The sequence below is a fragment of the Aptenodytes forsteri genome, unplaced genomic scaffold (assembly GCF_000699145.1).
Source record: "Aptenodytes forsteri isolate BGI_AS27 unplaced genomic scaffold, ASM69914v1 Scaffold201, whole genome shotgun sequence".
NCBI lineage: Eukaryota > Metazoa > Chordata > Aves > Sphenisciformes > Spheniscidae > Aptenodytes > Aptenodytes forsteri.
The window spans coordinates 337,368-362,774 of record NW_008796209.1 but is presented as its reverse complement, the minus strand read 5'-3'; the positions used below and the strand labels follow the sequence as shown (position 1 = coordinate 362,774).

Here is a 25,407-nt window from a genome sequence, read left to right as displayed (position 1 = left end):
ATTTAAAAGACGTGTAGATGAGGCGCTTAAGGACATGGTTTAGTGGGCATGGTGGTGTTGGTTCAACGGTTGGACTTGATGATCTTAGAGGTCTTTTCCAACCTTAATGATTCTATGGTGGTTGTATATTCCCATGCCTTTCTATTGCCATTTACAGGACTACTTGAAAAGCTGAATCACTGGCCAGAACCACCTTTTTGCAGCTGAATAAATACGATCCAAGTCCAACAGCAGGAAAAGCACCCTCTGCCATCCAGTATAGTGACATGCTTTGGGTTTATATCACATACATTATAGGTTATTTTGGAAACTCTGGTGGGTTTGTACCAACAAGCAGGTATTAAAATTAAGAAAGAGTATGTTTTTGAGACAGAAGGTTTGTCTGTTCTTTATTAGTCCGTATTGTTAAATAAGGTGTCTGTCTGATTCTGGCTTTTGCACTTCAGTTCAGGTGCAGTCTCTGCAGGGAGAGAGAGACCTTTCCCAGGGAAGGAATGACAGAGCCTTTCTTACCTGGGCAAAATTGTCTGGGCAGAGTGGGGGAGCCGCATGGATGGAGGTGGGGTGGTTTCGTCTGAAAGTCAGGAAGCAGAGCCAAGCCTTAGAGGTGACAAAAGAGAGGGCTTTCTAGGTGTCTGTGTGACGTGGCTTGCATGTCCTGCAACCCAGGATGCCCCGGACTGCTGCTAGTCTTGCAGAGGGATAAATGCACTATGCAAGGGCTCTGGAGGTGGTGGGGATGTTAAAAATGTTTTTAACTAGAATTCCTCCATTTGTTCAAGTTTGCCTTCTAAAGCATCATTTGATGCTCCTGGAGTGCTTGCATTAAGGCAATGATGCGGACCATGCCACCCCAGAACTGTGATAACTCTTGTCCCATCTCAGTGATGAACAGTGAAACATTTATATTTGCAAGCTGCCTGGCTAGTAATTTATTTAGAAAATGGTTCTGAAATAGAGCACTCCGCTCATGCAGAACATGAAGTCTTAATGTTTGAATTTGGTTCTTAATTTCCTTAAAGTCAGAAAGGTCAGGGCAGGGTTGGTTTCTTTGGATCACTACAGATTTCAGAATTCCAGCTAGGAAAGGCAAATTGTTCCGTTTGGCCTTTCCTGATTTCCCAATAATTTTCTGTAGCTCTGCATATACTGAGTAGAGTCTACCTTCATCCCCAGAAGACCTAGTTCTGTTAAAGCTGAATAGCACTTCTAATCTGAAGTTCAAAGTATAGCCCCTGGTATCATTTTGGTTTCATATTCCTTTAATAAATGGTGGGTCTACAGCTGGATGATTGCCTGATACAAGACATCACTTTGGGTGGTGCTAGTTCTTCATCACTGGAGCGTAGAGACAGCAGGGACTGTGTAATTAATTCCAGTATTTTGATTTCATTTCATCTTAAGCCAACAATAGGAAACTCTGGGGCAGATAATTGTACTAAATGAAATACTGAACATCAAGCCTCTAGCAAGTAAAATGAAAAAAATAATTAGCAGGTAATGCGGAGTTATGGCTTGTTTTATACCCAGGTCTTTAATAGCATGCCTTGGTATGCAGTGTCTTTAATGAACTTCTGAAACTTCAGCGGTCATAGTCTGTTCCAAACTGTGTTTTTATTCTTTTGGTTTGGATGGGGGAAGTTATAATTGAGTTTTGTTTCTTTATTGAAGTGAATTTAGTAACGGTGAAAGGTGTTAGACTGAAGGCCCTAGAAATGGATGTCTTCAGGCAGCATTAGTCACTAAGCACCCTGCTGAGCCTGCTAACAAAGTTGCCTGTTACGTTGTACTGCTGGGGGTCCTTTATGTGTGTGTTCATAGAACTTTATTCATATTTGGTCACTGCCTGCTGAAACTGTTTCATATGCAAAAGTGTAATACCTCATACTAAAGGTGCTCCAGATACCATATTTGCCCACTTCTTCCAGAAGAAAACAGTTTTATGTATCTTCGTGATTGATGGCTCCCTTTGCACATACTTGCACCTGCTTTAATGCATATTTTAAAGGTAATTTAATATTTGGTGAACACCTGGATGACAATAATTTTTCTAGGACAAAGCCTACTTTACTTAAACTATCCCAGAAAAGAAAACCAAGCAAAAGCATATTAAACGAAACAGAAATGTTACGATTGAATGTGTTCACAGGACTTTTGTACTGGTTTAACTTAATCTGATTTAAGATCATAACTTGAAATCACTGCAGACTGCATGCAGAGAGACTGTGTGCAATCTTGAGTTCCTGCTTTTCATTTCACGCCCTGGTTTGTCTGCCCTGTTAGCTCGTGTCAGTGCTTTCATTAACGCATGTCTCACATCTCACACAATAGTCAGCGGCTGAATTTTGACAGCAAACATGACTGTCAAAATTGAATAGGGAGTAGTTGGTTGTGGGAGCGTTCTTATCTCATGATTATATGAACTTCAAATTTTGTAAGAGGTATGCAAGTGACCAGAGGCCTCTCTTTTTCCAGTTACAGTTAAGTACCTATGCAGTACAAACCCCTACACCTGGCTCTTGTGATTCCAGCCGCTAGATACTGTACTAGTGCCCCATTATTATGATGGCCCAAGGTTTTAACTATTGAATTTGCTGCCTTACAGGTATTTGTTATAGTTACTATGCCTATGCAATTCTAAGAATGGATTATTTGAGTTGTCTCCTTACAAACTGGTAAAATAGAGTGGGATTCAGAGAGGCATTTTGGATGCCTTCAGCTTGATGCCTGATCCAAACAGGGTGGTTCCTGGCAGAAGAATGGGACATAGATTGTGCAGTGACTCTGTGCTGAATGGAGAGTCCTGTGGCGCACATCAGTAAGAAATGCTGACCGTGTTGGCCCATCTGAACTTCTGCTCTTCTGTGGCGCAGAGGTGCGGCACTGAGACAAGCTCACAGATACTATTTGTAATGGAGGGCCTATGTCCTCTTCTTAGCACTTGCCCAAGCAGGGATTTATTTATTCAAAGCAACATGATGAGAGGAAGGGTCATGATTGTATCTGCTGTTACAAGTAAGAACCTCATTTCTGCGTCTTCCTCAGCTGCAGGGGTATTGAACTCAAGCCTGTTGTCAGGAGAGCAACCTGGTCCCAGGTTATGGAGGAGTCTGGGCACCCCATTATAACCTCCCATCTCCAAGTGGTCCAGATTCTCTTGTGTGTATGTTGAAATGGGTGGGGTGTGTCTGACCGTAAAAGTCAATAGCAAGAGCCATCATGTGGAGGTTAACTCATGGCTTTGGTCCTGCTGTCCAGATTCAGTGAAACGTGACTTTGTGTTTGTCTATTTGTGATGAGCATCGTGTACTTTCTGGTGCATAGGAGCAGCGGAGAAGAGCTCGAAGCATGGAGCTGAAGACCGAACCCAGAATTTCATCATGGCCATGAAGGATCGCATGAAAATCCGGGAGCGGAACAAGCCAGAGATCTTTGACTTGATCAGAGATGTGTTCTGTGAGAGCAAATTGACACATGCTCAGCAGATGAAGACAGTGAAGCAGAGCGTGCTTGATGGCACCTCAAAATGGTCAGCAAAGATCACGATCACAGGTGAGTGAGGGAGGCATGGATTCTCTTGGCCTTGCTTGGGAGCCTAAGGTAAGAGAGAGTTGGTGTGAAGCTGGAGAGAGCAGAGAGGAAGGACTTCTCTGTCCTGTGTCTCTTTCTGCTCAGTGTACAGGTAGCAGGTGGAGATACTCCTACTCCAGGCACTGTAGTGCACCACGAGCTGAGGCTTATCAGAAGAGCTCTCATGAGTGATACTCCTGTTTATCTGGCCATTCTGAGCTGCTGCTTCGCGTGGTGTCTTATTGCACGGTGGTGGTAACCCTTCTCTTTTCCTTCCAGTGGTGTGTGCTCAGGGTCTGCAGGCCAAAGACAAGACTGGGTCCAGTGATCCATATGTAACCGTTCAAGTGGGTAAAACAAAGAAGAGGACAAAAACGATTTTTGGGAATCTGAACCCTGTTTGGGAAGAGAAGTTTTACTTGTAAGTGCTATTACAAGGACTCAGCCCCATTTTGCCTGTTTGTACATTCTGTGCTTCCACAGCTATGTATTCTCTGTCAGTATGCGTTCCCACACCACCTGTAACGTATGATGGTTTCATTTCTGCTCAGCATTGTGTGTGTGTGTGTCTGGAGGGTTGATGTCTTTAACAATGTATGTAGTGCACACCTGTCCATTTCATCTGTCTTGTGTATGCATAAAATGTATGCTCTGTGAACACTTTTATATTGATGTTTCTAGAGAAAGCTAAATAGAAAGGAAAATCTTTAACTCAGCAACTTTTGTTCCTGGCTAATAGACATACTTTCAAAATTCTTTGTAATAGAAAAGAGTAAAGTTTGTATAAGAAAGTAAAGTTTGTATGAAAGACTAAGCAAACTTCCCGTGACCTATTGCTGTGACCTGCTACTGGTGTTCGACCAACTAAAGGTTAAAGGTAGTAAGTTGTCTGTCACTTGTCTGTGGCACTACCAGTCTTCCCTTTTAATTCTGGAAAATCAAGGTAACAATAACTCGAGGGATTATCTGCTTTCAAGATGAGCGATGTATCCATGTCTGAATTAAAAGCAAAGTCTGGAGGCACAATTCTTTAGATATCAAGTACTCTCAGAAGGCTGAAGAATGTATTATTCCATCCTGCTTTTATTGAATAAGTAAACAGTACCCGTAATTTATTACTGAACATGTTATAAAACAAAAAGGAGACGTGAAATCCAGGAAGCAAGTGTTTTCTGAAGATTCTGGATGATCTCATTCAACCTCAAACATCTTTATTTCCTTTAATGTGTAAGCTCTTCCCTTGTTCCTTTTCTCCCTTTCCTTTTTTTTCTTCCCTATTTTTTCCTAAACTGCTCGGGGGAGCACTCTCTGCTCTGAAATTGCACTCTCTGCAAACTGAAATTTGTTTGTGTGTTAAAATCAGGCTTATATCAGCCCAGCTTTGTCTTTACAATGCACAGTACAAACAAAATTATTTTTAAAGTAGTTTTGAGCTACTCATTAACGTCAGAAAAATCTTGGTGCTATTTTGAGCAAGTAAGCTGTTGGCTTTATTCTTAGTTTAGTCCAAGGTAACATTACTGCTTGGTAAGTAGTAAGTATGCTTAGGTGCCATTTGGATAACTCTAGTCACAATAGCAGTAAGTCTGTGTGGGAGCTTTAAGGACCTTGATTTACCATGCCAAGTAGTTACCATGGTATTTGCAGTGTGTTCCCTTCTAATTTTAGGAGCTTCAACAAATACTCTGTTTAAAGATAGATAGCACAACGTGATAAATGTCACAGTTTTAACCGTGCCACTGTTTAGATTTTATCGCCATGTCTGTGATTCAGCAGATAATATGCTGTTGGGCGTTAGAGTTGATGCCACTTTCTGTCTTGCCTATGTCTAGGTGGTTGTTTTAATTGCCTTGAAATAGCAGGAGGAAATGAAGGAAATGAGCACAGTGCCCAGATTGATGTCAGGAGAGCATTCGGTACTGGAATCAAGGTGTCGTTTCATTAGCAGATGTCAAAGCTCACCTTATGCTGGATGAGGAGAGAGTCATTTAGAAGTGTATGCAGCACTGGTCTTTTACACGCCCATCTTCCTCTTTTTGCACTTATGGATCTTTTTTCAGCTTCCAACTCTTAAAATTTATGAAATTTTCTACCCTGTAATCAAATGGAAATTTAAACCAACATATGCAGGCCAAAAATACCCATTACATACCAAGCTTTTTTAGAAGAGATTGTCAGGAGAATCAAGAGATTGTCAAATTTAAAGGGTTGTGGGGGGCTGTTTGTTTCTTAGAATGAAGTTAATTTGTTACAGTGGTAGAAAGGTAGAAAGCCTACCTGGCAGTAGGTGTGTGACAAGTTTGGTGTTCAAAATGCTTAAACATTTCAATGGGCGCAAGATACGTGAGTAGAGAGGTCAGGTCAGTAACTAATGTGTGGGTTAGCAATTGCTGCTCCTTTTCTGTTTGGCTTGTTGGACAGCCTTGTTTGTAGCTGGTGTTCGTTAGGTGCCCCGTGTCTGTTATACGATCACAATTCCGTGTCTTTTCAAAGGTTAGACACTGAGCCAGAAATCTGTGTGCATCAGTCATTATAATTATAGCACTGTTATTGTAATCCATGGCATGAATTGAGGCAAACTGTACAGCTGAGTGATACAATTCTTTCTACAGACTCCGTATAAGTTTATTAAAAGCAGCTTAAACAAGTTTTAAAGTTTTTAAGGCTGCAGTAACCTATTTCAGATAATTTTTCTGTGCTTATTTACAGTGATGGATGGAAAAGTATATTAACTTAAATACCTCTCCTTAAATATGACTTTGGTAATTTTCTATATATTTTCAGAAAAAAATGTTGTGGTAGTCTTGACCCAATTTGGAAGTCCAGATTTAGAACTGTATTTTAGAAAAAAGAATGTTGAAAACACTTCAGGTTTCCATTATAAGCACTATTTAGGTCACTACTAGCCTGTGTCAGTATAGGCATCTGCTTAGATTAATGACCAGTTCTTGGAGCATATTCATCTTGTCTGAGCAAGTGATTGCAGGTCATGTTTCTTTCTGAAAATTATCTCTTTGTATATTTGCATCTTTAGCTTTAGGAAACGTGTTGTTATAGAGAGATTTTTTGTATCTTTCATTGGAGTTTGAAGACCTATGAAAATAGAAGCATTTGATCTTTCTGCTCAGTGCAAAGTTTTGCAGGCTTGATGCATATATGGTGCTTGGCAGGAGGAAGCTTGATGGGGGACGCCAGCCATTGCTGCAATACAGAAATGTTGTTCTGTGAGCAAGGAAGCCTGCTTCCCTTGCTTTACATCCCATTCCCCCTCTGCAGTAATCCCAAATCCCTTTCCTATAGCTGTGATGAGCAGGCTTATAGGTAGCCTCCTTGCTTTGCCCTGTATATTTCTCCTCTGTGCCCTCAGCTCTCTTCCCTTGCCCTCGACTCTGGCTGGAGAGAAGGCAGCACATGTCCTACCTCCAGTTGGTTCTGAGTTGTCTGGATCAGTTCCTACATGAGAGCCAGGTGGCTGCAGACTTTCCAAGGATGGCAGCTGGTATGGGTTTCTCTTCTCCATTTAGCTGTAATTTTTTCACAAAACTTGTGGGAACGTGGAAGCTTTCATAACAAGTCTGCGTAACTCTCATTTCCCTAGGAAACAGCCCAGTAATATTAGAGGGAAGATATTTTTGCACTGTTCAATGCAATTAGAACAGGACATTAATTTCCCATTTAGGCATGTTTTAGACTGTCAGTAGAAAATACAGGCTTCCTAGAATCTTTGACTGAAGCTGAGCATCCACTTGAACGGGTTACAATGGCAGACAGTGTTTAGGAGAATAAACTTTTGACCGCAGGACAGAGTTTCCATTTTAAAGGGAGAGCCCTGGGCTCGGTTGGAGGCTGCTAGTCTGTACCTTTTTTTTCAGGAAGTGCCCCAGTCTTCAATGGGGCGTGAGCACTAGAATGTACTGGATTCAAACAGAACTTTGCTGTTTTTCTTGGCCTAGGCACAAAATGACTCATTCATTTTACAGTAATATCCCCTTGAAGTTGTATTGTCTGAGTACAGCTGTGTCTGAAGCTTGAATGGTGGGGTGTGAAATCATTGCCTGGAACAGATTACATTGTCACTGAACAGTCTGCAAGAGGCATGTTTATTCTCTCTCACTGCAGAAGAGTAACTGAGTTAAAATAAATGCAGTGCCTCCTGCTAGCAGATAATCAATATTGTACTAGGGCATGCAGAGCCCCACGTGATACGCATTCCTCTTAATCCTTTGGGAATGGTGCTGTTGCATAGCTAACCACTGGGTTGTCACCCAAAAGCTTCTATTCGGTTCCTCAATTTTCCTTTCAGCTGCTGAGCCTGTTAATCAAGCTCAGCATCTTTCACTTACCTCTGTGGTTATATGTGACTGCTCCAGAGCTCTTTTTTGGACTTCCCCTTCTGAGACCACTGTGTTTATAAATGTCACTGTAACTCTGCACCCTCAGCCTCCCTTCACTGCATGGCAGGGGCCGTTCAGTTTGTCTTCCTTTCTTTATTCTCCAGGTACTGCATATGCTGAAACTGGCACTCTGATAAAATCTCGCTTGTTTCCCTGCTCAGTTACCAATGTGAAACTTACATTTGAAAGCAGAGTTTTGATTCCTTGTGGCAAGTGCCTGTTGGGAAGCTGAGTTAACGTAGCTAAATATGTAATGCTCAGAATCACTTTATCTGCTCTTTGTAGTTAGGAGAGCCGTACCATTAGTTTGTCAGTCAGTGTTGTAGCATTGGGTAACAGCATAATGATTGTACTTGTTCCCCTAAGAGAGCTTCATGCTAGCAAGAACAGAAAACTAATTTCTTTGTTCTTAGACAGCAACAGCTGGATCTCGGGGCATATTATTGTTCTGTTGTGCTTAACATCTAAGCTGCTAAGGATTTTAGCTTTGTTCTCTTACCACTCTGATTTTGCCTTCCGTGTTTTCTCCACTGTCCTTTTTTCTCCCCGATAGAAGACACTTGGCATTGTTTAGAAATTAACCTGTCCTGAGAAGTTTTCTGCCTTCCATTCCCATTGAGGTTGGCCACGACACAGCTGCCAGTTGGACCCTGCCATGTCAAGACACTTCATTTGAACCACATCTGAATCACCCTGCTTTTTCAGCCAGACCATTTCCCATAGGCAACCTTTTTTCTGCTCTCTCTGTGTATGTTGTTATAATTCTCTACTGGGCTTTCTCATACTGGTTGCTACAACTACTCCTTCCTTTCTCATTTTCCAGAAAATCACTTTGCTTTTTTTTTGAAGCTTTGCTCCTCAGAAGCAAAACTTTCCTCCTAAAATGATCACAGGTCCTAAAGTCTTGCTGATCTGTTCTCTCCTGTGCATTTTCCCACCTCCTACACTCTCATCCATTATTTCTGCAAGCAGCTCTGCACTTTCTTTCTCTCTCTACCATTGCATGAAATGTCCCCTGCACTGGACTGTGAAACTTTACAGGCCCTTCTTGAGAGCTGCCCCTGCCATAGTGCAGAAGGGAAACTGCTCACAGAATATGGCCATATAGATATTCACTAGACTCTCTGAACCATAAATATTTTTTTAATATCAAAACACAACAAAACTATGTAATTCTGGGCTTGACTGACCTACTTTTAAATCTGCAAAGTATTGTTGCTGCCTCTGCTCCCTCACTTCCATTGTTCGTTCTTGCTACATCTACTTGTTGCTTTTTGTCTTTATTAGCCTGTCAGCTCTACAAGGCAGGAGCTGTCTTCTGCTCCGGGAGCTGCCAAGCACAGTGGAGTCCTGGCTGTATTTGGGGCCCCTGGGCTCTCCTGTTCCTCAAGCAGAAAATACAAGAAAACAACATAATTTAAGGAAACATCTTTATGTAAAATGGGCATGTTGATTTATAGGGTTGTGTTGGCGTCCCACTTCTCTAGTCTACACAGTGCATTTTAGAGATGCACACTCTAGGTCTCACTGCAGCATTAGTGGAATGAAACTGAAGGCTTGGTGTGTCCTGCACGGTTAACATGTTGATAACACCTTTCCTGAGATGAGAAATGGATTGGGAAGAAATGTTCATGCGGATGTGATACAAACGGACCTTCACCCTTATGGGTATTTGCCAGACCCTGTCTTCATGAGTGTAGGTTCAGCAACATGAGCTTATGGTGTTGAAGTTATAGGTTTTCAATTTGGCACTCTCCATGCTTTAAACTTATGATCTTTACTGTGGGTAGAGATCATTTTGTGAACTGCTGGACACACAGTTTTATAGGTATACCTTTGTATCTCTTATGGCAGAACTTTTGCAAACTTTCAGTGTTGCCACAACTCAACAATGCTTATGACTTTGTCTTTAGTGTTCCTGTGGAGATTAAGTAACAGTCCTGCAGATGTTAGAACAAGCAGCAAATGATTAGCAAATTCAGCACAAACGTCATTAGGTTTTTTGCTTCAAAGTATGAATCACTGGCTCAAAAGTGGTGTTCCGGTCATTTTTAGACACTTCTCCTTTTTCTTTCTTTCCACTTTTTGGAGGAGATGAGGCACATGCAGTACTCTGTCGCAGACCCCTGACATCATCTGAGCCAGTTTGGGCCAACCTTTACATGGGCAGAGGTCTCAGAACTAAGAATCACTTTCTACATCTTTTTTGCAGAAGTGGAAGCTAGATTAGAAGGATACAAATTACTGACTTCATTGTGGGAGGCACTATAATGTAAATTCAGCAGTTGCCTGTTCTATTTAGCCACCAATATATCAGTTAGCGTGTGTGTGGGCATGCCACTGTGTGTACGGATCAGAATTAACTACAGCTTCGTGTGCTCGCGTGCTTCCCCTCAGCCTAGTTGCTAGCTGGGCATGGGAAAAGGGCAGAGTATTGGCAGCGCAGGGGATGTGTGTGGGGAATTGGTGGTTTGGGGTTGGGTAAGGCCAAAGGGGAACGTTGCAGAAGAGATGGAGGTAGAGAGTGGGATAGAGTGCAAGTCAGCAGAACCAGGCTCAGCTGCTTCCACTGCTCCTGCAACCACTGGCTTCAGGCAGAAAAACTTCATGGAAAAAATTAACAATTTATTTGATTTTAATTTTTCTTAAAGATTTGGTGTGCTGTTTCCTGAAAACATTACTTTATTTGGTAGCTTGAAGTGTAAAAGTAAGTTCTTTATAAAAATGGCACCACTGCAAACATCAGGACAATATGGATATAAAAGAAAAAGACAATTTCTGAGCCACGTACAAAGGGAACCTGGTTTCCAGTCTCTCGCACTCTGAAATGGGCCTGAAAGTATTCGGTAGTTTCTTCCTGTTGTGGTTTACCCTCAGTCGGCAACTGAGCACAACACAGCTGCTCGCTCACTCCCCCCAGCCCTGGTGGGATGGGGGAGAGAAGTGGAAGAGTGGAAGTGAGAAAACTCGTGGGTTGAGATAAAAACAGTTTAATAATTGAAATAGATTAAAATACTACTACTGATAATAATGATAATAAGAATATACAAAGCAAGTGATGCACAATGCAGTTGCTCACCACCTGCCGACCAATGCCCAGCCAGTCCCCAAGCAGCGGCCCCCCCAGCCAGCTTTCCCCAGTTTATATACTGAGCATGACGTCACATGGTATGGAATGTCCCTTTGGCCAGTTTGGGTCAGCTGTCCTGGCTGTGCCCCCTCCCAGCTCCTTGTGCACCTCCAGCCTTCTCAGTCGGTAGAGCATGGGAAGCTGAAAAGTCCTTGACTAGTGTAAGCACTGCTCAGCAACAATTGAAACATCAGTTTATCAACCGATATCAACATTATTCTCATCCTGAATCCAAACCACAGCACTGTACCAGCTACTAGGAAGAAGATGAACTCTATCCCAGCCAAAATCAGGACACTTCTTTGCAGTGGGACCACAGAGTGTTTCTTCTCTCTTTGTCCTCTTGGGAAAGCTGGGGGAGCTCAGCTGTGGGAGACTGGATGGATGTTATGTGTGCACACAGTGAAATCAAGCTTCAAAAAAACATAGCGAGAAGTGGGGCAGGCATCTTTAGAAATGTACCGATTCCTGTATTAATGAAGGGGAAAGTTTCTAGCAGCAGAGCTTGTTAGCCACAGTCTTAGGAGTCGTGATGCTGTCACAAATTGGAAGCTATTTCTCAGTAGTTAGAAAGCCTGTTATCAGTTAGCAAGCCCAAGTCCCCCAGTATTCATGGGTCTGTTTTGGGGTGCTCTCTGGAAGGTGAACTGGTGTTCACACAGCTGTCTTGCTTCACCAAAAGCAAGGACTGTGGTTGCTACAGACTTAGATGGTGATATTTTATGGGTAAGCCACCAGCCCAAGGCTTTCAGCTGCTGTGAGTGAGTGATAAGGCTCACTCTCTAGCATGGGAGCAGCATAAGGAATACGAATTGAGCAGTCTCTTAAAAACGACAGAGAAAAGTGTGGTAATATAAAAGCTTCAGTAGCTCAGTAAATGCTACTGGAAAGTTTCCTGTAGCACTTAGTAGTGAGTTATGCTGCTGTAGCCAAGTGAAGGATGATAGCCAGCCACTCCAGGAGCATGGGATGATGCATGTGGTACCGCCTAAGGTAGATTAAGGTCTAAACAGTGAAATGTTTTCCTGAAGGAAAGAGCAGTTTTTGACCATTGGTAGCAAAGAAACAAGATCAAAGCAGTCCTAATGAGGAACTGGCGTGCCAGAAGGTGAGGTCTGAAGGAGTCAGGAGCTAGCTTGCTGGTGCTTTGTCAGTGGCACTGTGTGCCAATCTGTCTTTTTAGGCACCCATGTACTTCTGAACATTGAGCCTCTATGGTACTACCAGGATGTACATTAGTGCACCATGTCAGGAACAGAGGATTTCTTTTGCATGCTTACGCTGTGCTGCTGGTAGATACGGCAATGCACTCAGGTAAATTTGAGAGCTACAAAGGGCAGCAGTCCAAGCGTTCCCTGCTTGTGAACGCTTGCTGCATGGTTTTGTTAAAGGAAGACATCCTTGAAGTAGTGGAGGAGGAAGGGGAGAATAAAGGCAGGAGAGAAACATTGAACCTTCTTTCTTCTGAACTCTAAATACAGCTTTGATTGCACAGCAAGGGCAGGGAGCAATGATGTCTCTGCCTGTGATCAGAACTGCCTGGAATTACCTCTAACTTTCTCCATATAATTCCCAGCTATTCCTCTGTGCTGGAAAAATTGGTAGGAGCTGCATGGATGTCTGTTAAGCAGTCCTGAATCACAATAGTGGCAATAGAAGCCCAAATGATTTGTTGGTAGGGAGAATGCAAATACCAGTCACTGCCACATCTTACTGACCGGGCCTAGCAGATATCCTCTGACCCATTTCTTCCTTCTCCCTGTTGCTTAGCAACAGATGCAGCATGTTAAAGTTAAAAAGGCTGGAAAACAGGCCTTCAGCAGAAGTTGCCCATTTTCATAGGTTTTATTTCCTTGAGGGCAGACGTTTGTAGTGGTTATGGTGAGTAATCACCCTTGTCATGGTCTCATATGAGCATTCAAAATGCTTTATTGTATTGCATGCCCTGTAAATCAGCAGAGCTCTTATAATAAGGTTCTTCTACCCACTTCTGACATCCAGGAGCCTGTTTGTATCTACAAAAGGTATCTGAGCACCTAAAAAGATGGGGAGGCTGCAAATTCTGCCTGTGCATTGAGCTGGAGGGTACTGATTCAGCAAACAGTAAACTGCTTTTTTTTAATGGAAAAGTCTTTACTGGTCTGCCCAGAGTGCAAAGTATCAGTCTGAACTGTGAATAATAGACAAAATAAATTCCAGTAATTAAATACCAACTTTGTAACTGCTGTATCCCACCCTTTCCTCCCAGCATTTGTATCATCTGATTGTAATGTATTGTACATTAATACACTACTGCTTTGTGACTATCTTGAAGTAAGAGAGCTATGTCCACCTGAGCTATTTATCTTTTATTAGAAAACAGCATGAAGGGTGTTTGTCATGGGCCTTGACTGTGCTATCCTAGATACTGCACATGCATAAGCACAAGTAGCCTTTAGTGCCTACAGCTGAACAGAAGATCGTTGATGGCCGAGCCCAAAGAGTTGTGGTGAATGGAGTTAAATCCAGTTGGTGACCGGTCACAAGTGGTGTTCCCCAGGGCTCAGTATTGGGGCCAGTTCTGTTTAATATCTTTACCAATGTTCCGGACGAGGGGATCAAGTGCACCCTCAGTAAGTTTGCAGATGACACCAAGTTGGGCGGGAGCGTTGATCTGCTCGAGGGTAGGAAGGCTCTGCAGAGGGACCTGGACAGGCTGGATCCATGGGCCAAGGCCAACTGTATGAGGGTCAACAAGGCCAAGTGCCAGGTCCTGCACTTCGGCCACAACAACCCCCTGCAGCGCTACAGGCTGGGGGAAGAGTGGCTGGAAAGCTGCCTGTCGGAAAAGGACCTGGGGGTGTTGGTCGACAGCCGGCTGAACATGAGCCGGCAGTGTGCCCAGGCGGCCAAGAAGGCCAATGGCATCCTGGCCTGTATCAGGAATAGTGTGGCCAGCAGGAGTAGGGAAGCGATCGTGCCCCTGTACTCGGCACTGGTGAGGCCGCACCTCGAATACTGTGTTCAGTTTTGGGCCCCCCACTACAAGAAGGTTGTTGAGGTGCTGGAGCGTGTCCAGAGAAGGGCAACGAGGCTGGTGAGGGGTCTGGAGAACAAGTCTTATGAGGAGCAGCTGAGGGAACTGGTGTTGTTTAGCCTGGAGAAAAGGAGGCTGAGGGGAGACCTCATTGCTCTCTACAACTCCCTGAAAGGAGGTTGTAGCGAGGTGGGTGTCGGTCTCTTCTCCCAGGTAACAAGCGATAGGATGAGAGGAAATGGCCTCAAGTTGCGCCAGGGGAGGTTTAGGTTGGGTATTAGGAAAAATTTCTTCACTGAAGGGTTATCAAGCATTGGCACAGGCTGCCCAGGGGAGTGGTTGAGTCACTATTCCTGGAGGTATTTAAAAGACATGTAGATGTGGTGCTTAGGGACATGGTTTAGTGGTGGACTTGGCAGTGCTAGGTTAAAGTTGGACTTGATGTTCTTACAGGTCTTTTCCAGCCTAAACGACTCTATGATTGGGAGAGCTATCAGAAACCAGTGAGGTGCTCATCGGCATTTTTGGGGTGTGTAGGCTGAGTTTGCCAGCCTAGCTATCACCAGGCTTTTGTGGGCTTCACAGCAAAAGCAACAACAGTGAAGAGAATTCCCAAGTTTAGGGAGCTGCTGCTGAGAGTGAGGACGAGCAGGAGAGTCGCAGCCACTTAGCAAGTCTGAACTTGGTGGTTGTAGTCAGGGCAGGGCAGTCCTTCAGCACGCATCTGAAGTGCAGTATCTACCATGTCACAGGAGCACTTAGAGTGCACCAAAAAGTTGTTGTGTAGTTCCTATCAGATGCTCCACTTTTAAATAAATAGGCATTCGTTTACATTTTGTTTATGCATCCTTCTATGGTTGGACAAGTGGGTCAAGAGGAATGTGAAACATGTAGCATATAAACGTGGGCTGCATTGTGTGCTCTTTAACATTATGTTTGTATTGTTTGCAGTGAGTGCCATAATTCTTCTGACCGGATCAAGGTGCGAGTATGGGATGAAGATGATGACATCAAGTCTCGTGTCAAGCAGAGACTGAAACGCGAGTCGGATGATTTCCTGGGGCAGACAATCATTGAAGTCCGTACTCTGAGCGGAGAAATGGATGTGTGGTACAACCTTGGTGAGCAGGGCTTTGGGATTGAAAACATGTCACATGTTAGTCTGGTAACATTCAGCAACACTTGGGTGCATCTGGGCAGTTTGCAAGAAAGGAAAAAAAAAACCAACCAAACCCCCACATAATTTCAAGGGGAATATGATGGTGCTGTGGAGCAGCTGCAAGGCTTTAATCCCAGTTAAAATGAAGAGAAGGAGTATAACATGTCAGAGGGTGATGGGTTTTCCCTGTCAGGCATTGGAAAGTACAATGGGTAAATGCTTGGAGCAGGTTTGGAGACATGTTTTCTGTCCTGTGCCCTTTTTTGTGCCAACACAAGCATTTTACCAGTCTCTAAGACCTGCAAGTGCACTGCACTGGGCTGGGAAGTTGTTGAGACCTTTCCAAGTGGCCAGAATAGAGTATTGTAGAAAGTACTGACAAGTAACCAGATGGTGCTGAGTTGACAGGCATAGTAATAATCCTAGGAGGTCCAAAATCTTGGTAGGGACAACCAGCAATTCCCAGGAGCTCAGGACTATGATGAAGTCAGGAACAAATTCCATATTAGTCAGCCCTGTTCTCAGAAAAGGGATCTGTCCTTGGTGGTTCTAGTTCAGCTGACTGAATGCAAGGCCAGGGACCTTATAACACATTTGCTGTCAGAAGGACTGGCTTACAGTCAGTCTTTCAAAGTTTTGAAAGAAAAAAGACAGAAGTTTGCTCCATGGTGACTCTGATCAAAAGCTCAACCTGAGCTTCCAGCAGTTTCTTTTCCAATGTTTTTACCCCAAGATGGCTGTGCTCTGAACATGAAAAATGCATGTGATTGCTGATGATTTTTCCTTCTAGAGAAGCGAACAGATAAGTCTGCAGTGTCTGGGGCTATTCGTTTGCAAATCAGCGTGGAGATCAAAGGCGAGGAGAAGGTGGCTCCGTATCATATTCAGTACACTTGCCTTCATGAGGTAAGAAGCGGGTTCAGCTCAGTCATCACCATGTCCCTTCTGTCTCTTGAAGAAGCAATTTTCTGACCTTTATTTCCTTGAAATGTTCCTCCTTGCCCTAGATGAGCTTTGTTTTCCCTGCTCTGCAGGCCTGGAAACATGCTGAATCATCAGACCTGCATTTGTCAGGAAGGCAAAGAAGGCTTTAGGCTGTCTCCCCCCGCACTGAGGGCTGGCTGGCTCGGTTTGTCGCACTGTCACAGCTGCACTGCTGTCAGGCAGAAATCATGCGTTGGTCCAACTCAGAGCCCCCCATGGGTTTAACGTGGAGAAGCCTCTGAATTTCCTTGAGTGATGTTTTCAGCATGTACTGTTCCTATGCCTTTCTTTAGAGAAGGCATATTAAAATGCTTTATTAGTAAATTCTGGTCTGGGGAAGGCTTTGACTCTGGCTGTTGAGTGATGCAGATATTGGTGTTATAAATTCTGTGCTGCTGCACTGGTGTACAGCTATGAACAGTTACTGGGAAACAGAAGATAAGCTACAGTTACTGGGTACTGACCTGTCTCAGGGTTGACTAAGCTGGCCAGGCAGTGCTGCAGAAGTTGGGAGGAATCCAAAGATGACTTGTAAGAAGGTCTAAAAGGAAAACCCTGTCTTGGAGAGATGCATGGTGCCCATCTATCTATCAAAGAGAAGGCAGGTGGCAGGGTCAGTCTCTAAGTGCCTGAATAAGGAAGAGTAGTCAGAGCCCCTTTCACCTGACATACGAGAATATCATGAGGTCCAGTGAGGTTTAAGCAAATTCAGATTAGAAAAGAAGGACAGATGTATCACAGAGTGGAATGTTCAGCTACGGGAACAACATGTTTATCCAGATGCTGGGCTAGATGAGCCCTGTGGTGTCTTCTGGCCTTGACAGGGAACAGGCAGATACGAAGCTTAGAAAAACATCAGTAGGCTTCTTTTAGGCTGTCTTGTGTCCTTCAATACATATTTATTGTTTGTTAATTCAGTGATGGCTTCTGTTTGGTAAGCTATTCTGGTTTTTTTCCTTCTGAACATGTGTGATCACTTGCTGCCCTTCTTTTTTACAAATATGTCTCTTAAGTATCACCTTCTTTCATCTGTGTATCATAAAATGAAGATGATTTACAGCTAGAATAATTTAATCAGGAAAAATAGTAGTGTAAAGCAGAGTCCTCTAGCTCCTAATGAGATCATTAGACTTTTGCATGCCATACTACAGGGAGGCAGCTGTCTGAAAGGCTGATGAATCTGTAAGTGACATGAATTTGAGGATTACTGAGAAACTCACTGAACTGAATGTGCAATTTCTCCATAGCAATGATAGCTGAAAGCCTTTGCAGTGTTAGATAAAGTGAAAGGTTATGTTGAATAATAATGCAAGTGTCTAGTTGTTAGGGGTGATCTTAAGGATGTCCTTTTCAGAAAAAAAAAATCTGTTTGGACTGTTCTGCTGTATAATAATAATAATTACAAAGCTGACACAGAGCTGTTATGTCAGCTAGTTTAAATAGCTTGTCCATGTTAAGGCATTTCATTCTGAGGACAGAAATGTGTAGGTTTCAGGAGACTAACTGGTCTGTGGTTTCACTGTATTGAAGCACTCCTCTGCATCTTGCACAATGTCTGCTGGGTAAAGTTGTAGGTATGCATGCAAAAAATTCAGCTAGGAGCACTCAAGAAGAAAAGAAGGTAAAAGCAGAAAAATACATAGTGGGTAGGGGGACAGAAAGAGGGAGGAGAGCAAAGAAATTTGTGTTAGTGCTGCCTTCTCAACAGTTCCAAGCTCTTCATGAAACTCACTTGGAGGCTTCAGCAGCCTCACATATAATTTCATTCCTGTTTTGTATTTCAGAACCTCTTTCACCATCTCACAGATGTGCAAGGGAATGGGGTGGTGAAGATCCCTGATGCCAAAGGAGATGATGCCTGGAAGGTGTATTTTGATGAGACAGCTCAAGAGATCGTGGATGAATTTGCAATGCGTTACGGCATTGAATCAATATACCAGGCCATGACGTAAGATGCGTTTCGTGTGGTCTTTAGTGCAGACAATCAGTGTAACTAATTGATGTGACTGTTAATATTTAGAAGATGGAATGCGTTGGTAACGGAAGGCTTGGCAGTGACAGCTGCTCCTTATGGGGCTTACTGTGAGCGGGAAAAGACTGCCTGTCTCTGAATCACTGGTTTCCTCAAAGTCTAGAAATTAATGTCTGACAAAGTGCTGGAATTAAGCATCTATCCGAACAAGTTGCATGAGCACTTTTAAAACTAATTCTAAGGAATTACACCAATTTCAGTAGTGTAAATGACCATATTTTATTATTGATAGCTGAGCCATTCCTGCTTTAAGACTCTAAAATCTCTGTTTGAGCACTCTTCTGTTAAAAAGATATTGCCCAAGGATCCCGCTGAAGATTTCTGATGATGTGAGAAGGGATGAGGTTTTGTGAAAGTGTTTGCCCTACATGTGTGTTGTGGCAATTGATACAATCCTTTGAAGTCGCTAATTTCCCAGGTGCTGCTGAAGGCATTTATAGGAAGTTTGAGTAACGGAGCCACTGATTTGTCCTCTTTGGAGCTAGGCTAATGCAGTTCTTGATCTTCAAAGAGCATTTTCCTTGTCACTATACTTTTACTTGGATTTCAGATGAGCCATTCTTCCTCTTAAAGACTGATAGTGCTATACTTAGCTCATTTCTTATTTCAAATGTAATATTAAATACAGCACAGAAAAGTGAAATTTTTCACGTTAGAAGCTGAAAGTTTTGGGGTCTGGGTCCTTGGATGAGTTATGATCTGTACTTATGTCACCTTGCAAGCACCTTTTCTGCATACTGATTTAAACCAAAGTGGAAAAGAATTGGAAGGTACCTCCGGAGGTCTAGTCCCTGCTTCTAACTTGGAAGTTGGACCAGACTGCTCAGGGCCTCTTTCAGTTTGTTGAAAATGTCCAAGGATGGAGGTCCACCACCACTCTGGGCTCCTGTCCTCAGGCTGTATTACTCTGGGGAAGAAATTCCTGGTTGAAATCCAAATTGGAAAATCCTGCTTTGAATTTCCTATGCTATAACTGCTGCACATTGCTGCTTATCTTTTAGTCTTCCCTCTGAAAGGATTTTGGCCTGGCTCAGTCTTCTCACTAACCCTCCCCTCTCTGCTAAGTAGTCAAGAAATTGATTAGAACCCCGCTCCTCATGCCTTCTCTTCTTCAAGCTAAACAAAGCCATTTTATGTGTCTGTCTGTATTTACCAAGTGCCTAAATGACCCAGTTGGTAGATAGTTATCATGTAGCAAGCAAGTTAACATTCAGGCATCAGTATCATGTTTGTCTGAAATACTGACTTGTGAATTCCTGTGAAGTTCTCTCACTGGAGCTTTTTTGGTTATAATCATTTGTAGGTTAACTAGCACAGAAGCTAATGTCTGTGATGAGTCCCTTAGGGAGAAAGCTACATTTAGAAAATAGTTCCCAAATTTAGTTTGGGAGCTCAGTGCGGATTACTGCTTAAAAAGGACTGCTTAAAAATGGCCCAACTCTCCTGTCTGTTGGAATGAACTTTACTTGCCGTGTACCATAATATCAGAGCTCTTAAGCTCTGATATTCCTCCCCCCCCCCCCCACCTCCCACACCCCTTATGTCTAACAGATTTTCTTTGATTGATCAATCATTTCACAAGCCTGGATGCTTCTGGCATAATTTTGAGATTTCCTGCAGGAAGGTTCCTTGCACTTTAATGAGAGCAGTTAAATGGGAAAATGCAAATGAGCGTGCACGCTTCCTGCAGGCTGGAAGGGTTAGCCCTAAGGAATCACGTATCAGTGCAGCACAGAAATATTAGCGTGTGCTCCCGCTGTGCTTGAATGCTTTCCATTTGCTGCTGCCTCATGTCACCTCAGAACCTGTGGCTACCTCAAGTGGCAGCAAATTATATAGATTTCCTTGTGTCAGGCTTGGTTCTAGGAGTTGGCATCAGGACCCAGGTTGTCACCTAAGTCACAAGCTGTTGGCAACAAATAGTTGAGAAGCTATTTTATGATCTGGAAAGGGCTGTAGTGAATTTCTCTTGTTTCGAGCATATCTGTTGTCTAGATGGCATCTTTCTGAAAAAGCTCAGAGATGCTGGAGATTTACAGAAAGGGAGAAAACATAACTTTTGTCTGTTCATGGTGCCAGTCAGCGTAAGTGGGCTATTAAAGGGACAGAGTCAAGTTGTGCTACACAAAAGAGACCAGAATGACTTACAGAACTGTCCTTTTGCAGGCATTTTGCATGTCTCTCCTCTAAATACATGTGCCCAGGCGTGCCAGCTGTGATGAGCACCTTACTTGCCAATATCAATGCTTATTATGCGCACACCACTGCCTCCACAAATGTGTCTGCTTCGGACCGCTTTGCAGCCTCCAATTTTGGGGTATGTTTGCGTGTTTGGTGATGTTACAATTGGACTTCTGTAATTTGCCTACGGTGCTTCTGCCTTTCAGTAAATAACTTGTTCTGTTTAAGGAACACTAAATCTGTGAGGAGTTGGAAGCTGTGGAGCTCTTCTAGACTAGACAAAGAGAATGGTTTTATTGTTATCATCCTCACACATTTTAGGTATTAATCAGCATAATGCATTGTGATGTTTATTCTTTATGTTCAAATTACACTGGAGCACAGATGGTATGGAAATGAGCCAATAGTACTAAACTCTGCATGGTGATGCTGTTGATAAAATATACTGTGCAATGTGACCGTTTCAGAACATTGTTTTTAAAAACAGCAACTGCTTTAAGAAAAAACAAAAAAAAAAAGTCTGTCCCCCTAATGGTTAAAATGTTTTTTGTATAACGTGGTGGAGTTGAGCGTGCTGGAAAAGTATTTGGAAAAGCTCGTGCTTCCCATCAGACTGAAAATTTGTAGATTGAATGAGGAGGTGTTCACAATGCCAAACCAGAATCCAGCAGAGAGACCTGACCTCGAGAAGATAGTCACAAGAAGCCTGTAATACTTGTCACTGAACTAATAGATAAGATCTTGGAGCTGTGTCATTGCTCTGAATTACACCCTTTTCTGCCTGTTCCTTTCTTCATCTCTGAATAAATATTTTCTCTTAAATATAAGTTTGGTGCAAATTGCAGACTAGAAATCAGAGGGGTTTTTGTTCTGCCTCTACTTCAGAGTGATAATGGAGTATTTTTCTGACAATTCTAATGTTACACAGACTTCAGAAATAATTACAGTATAAGAGTAAATCCAAGAATTGAAAGAAAATACTGTTTGCACAATACCATGCATTCATATTGCTTCCTCCCACTTTCCTGAGACCTGACACAAATTCCCTGATATCCTGCTGCTTACTCTGAACATCGATTGGACAGTGATGATATCCGAAGTTTATTAGTGTTTTCTGCTCCACAGAAAGAACGATTTGTGAAGCTTCTGGACCAGCTTCATAATTCACTTCGGATTGATCTCTCAATGTACAGGGTGAGTGGGAATAAACAGAATCCTTTCAGGCATTCTGCTGGGCAGAGGGGAAGTGCACCATTTGGATTTCTCTTAGATTTCTAACCTTTTGGGTACTTTGTGTCTTAAGGAATTGTCATGACAAGCTTGTTGCTCGAATACACCATTTTGTTTTCCTCATGGATAGGACTTAAATCATGTTTGTTTCTTCCGTTATAATTTCCTCAAGACTTCTGAAATAATTTAAGGATTGTGAACTATGCTGATCTCTGATACTCTCCCAGAAATGCAAGTTGGATTGGATTAATTAATTTGAATTATTCTTATCAGCTCCTTCAGTATCATCTACAAAGGAAAAACAGACTTGTTCTCCCCTAGTGAGACAGAAATCTTTCAGAGGACCTGCAGCCATGTTGTCACTTTTTTCAGGTTTGGCAAACTTGAATCACTGTCCCTGACTCTGGATCTACAAGATGTGCTCTTAGGTTGAGATCCCCCCCACTTCAGCATATTGGGAAGAGATGAGTTTCAAATGTTGGCTTCTGTCCATCAGGCTTCTTAAACCCTCTAGTTTCTCCCTTTGCTACTCCAGAGCCAACATAGTCTTATTATGTGACTTGGCTTTTTTTTTTTAATTCCTTGCTATATTATTTTAATTAGTGACTAATTCATTGAAAAATTTAAAAATTATGAGCTTTGATTTTATTTATTTATTGAAAAGTAGATCCTCTTCTGGTTAGTGCATTTATCTGAAACACAGTAAAACACACAGAGGAGAGAAACACGAGTGGACTAAGAGAAGTGCATTAGGAAGACAAACAAAATGGACAAGGGGCAAGGTGCAAAAGAAGATAAAAGGAGTGTTGTGTAAAGAGCTATTCTAAAACTTTATTACTAGTAAGAGAAGGTCTAAAGAGAGCACTGATCCACTGAGTAGCAGAGGGAAAAGTAGCAACACATGGCAATAGGAATCTGTAGTGGTGATGCCTTTTTTGTTTGCTTGGTCTTCAATAAAGCTGCTTTCTGGTGGCTAATGCAACTAAACCTTGGACAAACAAATAAAATCTTATGTAATGGACCAGGAAAGATTTGTGTAATTTAAATAATTTAGATGTTATCTAATTGGCAGTATATTTAGAGAAATTGCTGAAGAAATTTGGGAGCTCTTAGTAATTATTTTAAGACCCCTGAAGGGCAGGTTAAGTTCTGGAAGAAAAAGGTGTTAGTTTCCAGCTTTCAAGACAGGAGATGGCAATTTACAACTTAAATTACCCAGCTTAAGCCTCCCCCTTCCCCTAGTTTAATCAAGCTATTTGTAAGCACTTAAAACAATGAATAACCAGCAGTGTGGACTTCTGAAAAAGAAGGCATCAAACCAATGCCTGTTCTTTCCAGGGCAGGATGGCGGGTGAGGAGGGGAGAGGTGGAGCCCTCCAAAGAGTAGCTCCAAGTCACCCTCTGAATAATTAATTTGAAAAGCGTTTTGTGAGCAAGTGCAGTTATTCTGTACACATGTCAGTTGTTCTTTTTGTTGGTTGGTCGCTAGCTGACACAAGCATAGAGGAGGTTGAATTTCAATATAGATAATGTTATCTTTTCCTGATTATTATTCCTAATCAAGAACATGCTGAGGAACATAAACGCTTGTAAAAGACACAGGAAGGAAAGAGTGGGAATGTAGGAAAGGACACAGTGCCTGGGGTCAGAAAGGGAACAGTCTCTTGCAAGAAGCAAAGCTTGCTGCATTAGCATATGCATTTACATGCATATATATACATACATACACACACACACTTACTATTTACATGCATATATATACATACATACATACACACACACACTTATCATATCTGGAAGGGACAATGAGACTTCTAACTTCAGTGGAACCCAGAGAATGGAGAAGGAAGCTATGGCTGTGGACAGCGGGGTGGTGGGCAGAGTATGTAAAATAAATGCATTAGAGCAAAGGAGGCACTGAAGGATACATGCTTATCTTGGCAGATCGGATCTTACAGGGGACTGAGTGGTTACAATGACTTCTTACAGGGAACAGCGCTCATTTTCCCCTCTCAGTCCAGTTTATTTCTCTGGAAAGGTTGCTAATATACCACACCTCTTGGTGTCTCAGAAGAGAAGCCAAAAACCAAGCGGTGAGTGCAGAAAGGAAAGGGCCCACACAAGCAACCTCGAGCGAGAGGCCAGGGCTGCCGGAGGCAAGGCTGTTGCTCCCTGCCTGCTCCTTCTACAGCCAAGGAGAGATCTTCTGCTGCCGAGGGTTGTCAGTCTCCTGGCATCCACAAACTTTACGTTCATATGAGAAGCTATTTAATTAAGCAAACAGATAAGCTCCTGCAGCAAAAAGGCCTTATTTATTGAGCATTGTTTTGACTGGTACAAGCTTCTCGAGCAGGAAATGTTTCCAAGATACTTTCCTTATTTAGCACATGCTTGAAGCTTTGCATGGATCCGACTGTGCTTTCCAACAGGATTTCCCTTTTTTGTCGACAGAATAATTTCCCAGCCAGCAGCCGTGAACGGCTGCAGGACCTGAAGTCTACAGTGGATTTGCTGACCAGCATCACTTTTTTCAGGATGAAGGTAATGTTGTGGGTGGGGATGGGAACGGGGCCTCCGCAGCTTTTGCCACAGGAGTTGGTTTCCCATTTTCAAACCATTGTTTCATGTTGTGCTTTAGACACTTAAGGAAAATTGAGATCATCTGCTGACCATGTAATAAACATCCACATTTTATCTTTACTTCACTGTATTTTGCATCATGAAGATGAAAGTTGTTTTTTCCCTGGGATTCTTCAGTCATAAATACAGCACAAAATAATTAAAAAAAAAAAAAGGAGGAAAAAAGAAAATTGTCTGATTTTAGGAAGCTAATTTACTTTTGTTAATAACATTAGGAAGCTTTCCTATAAAACTGTCTCCAATGTTTATCAGTCACTACCATCTCTTCACCATCTTTTATCTAGTAAATACTTTTAAATTTATTTCTTGGAGGGTAAGATACTGAAATGGGATAGTATCTCTCAGTAGAAATCCAAGAGAATTGTTATGAAAGCTAATGTGCTGGTTCTGTAGTTAAGTTTATTGTTCTAACAATGTGTAATGAGATTTTTTTTTTAATTCCTGATTTTTGTTTCTAAACTTTTTTAAAAATACTGTTGTAGGTTAGCACATGTCACTTAGTAATTTTTATCTTATCAAAACCACAAAGTCTTTTTTAATTTGAGCTATTTCAGGAAGTGCTTAAAATTTTACTCTTAAGTCCTAGGGTAAATGATGTTTTAGAACTTTATATTGAAAGTGTTCATTCAGACAATATGTCTGTATTGAAAGTTTGCTTTATAGAAATACTCTGAAAAGTTTAGAGGTAGTGATAATATCAAAATTGCCTCAGGTTATAGTTTTATTCGCAGGTGATGCCTGCGTATCTGTTTAGTTTAAAGTAACCCTGAAGTGTTTTTCTAAAGCAATGTAACAATGAAATAATGATTAGACCTGTTGTTGCAAGAGGAGAAGGCGTATTGGTTGGCATGTCCCTAAGGATTCTGGTGTGCTTTAAAATTCAGTAAACCTTGTGAAGAAAGATGTCCTTAAAGAAAGTTATTGTATTTAAAGGCATGCAAGCGTTTGGTCTTCAGCAAGACTTTCCAGATCAGATGTAATGTGCTCCACTTGTCTGTTGCACGTTCTTCCAGTGTTTGAAAAGATTGCTCATTGGCTTCATAGCAAAATCCTATAAATTTAGCAGAAATT

At 42.3% G+C, this 25,407-nt stretch overlaps 1 protein-coding gene across 1 annotated transcript in view; it reads left to right on the top strand.

The window, feature by feature from the left end:
* The window catches only part of UNC13B (unc-13 homolog B), a 201,160-nt gene that overhangs the window by 118,598 nt on the left and 57,155 nt on the right, over positions 1 to 25,407 (top strand). Inside the window, exons 17-24 of the mRNA XM_009288250.1 lie at positions 3,325 to 3,552; positions 3,850 to 3,991; positions 15,062 to 15,231; positions 16,060 to 16,175; positions 18,038 to 18,201; positions 20,452 to 20,602; positions 21,592 to 21,660; positions 24,148 to 24,237. Coding sequence (XP_009286525.1) covers positions 3,325 to 3,552; positions 3,850 to 3,991; positions 15,062 to 15,231; positions 16,060 to 16,175; positions 18,038 to 18,201; positions 20,452 to 20,602; positions 21,592 to 21,660; positions 24,148 to 24,237 — 1,130 coding nt within the window. The remainder of the gene's footprint in view (positions 1 to 3,324; positions 3,553 to 3,849; positions 3,992 to 15,061; positions 15,232 to 16,059; positions 16,176 to 18,037; positions 18,202 to 20,451; positions 20,603 to 21,591; positions 21,661 to 24,147; positions 24,238 to 25,407) is intronic.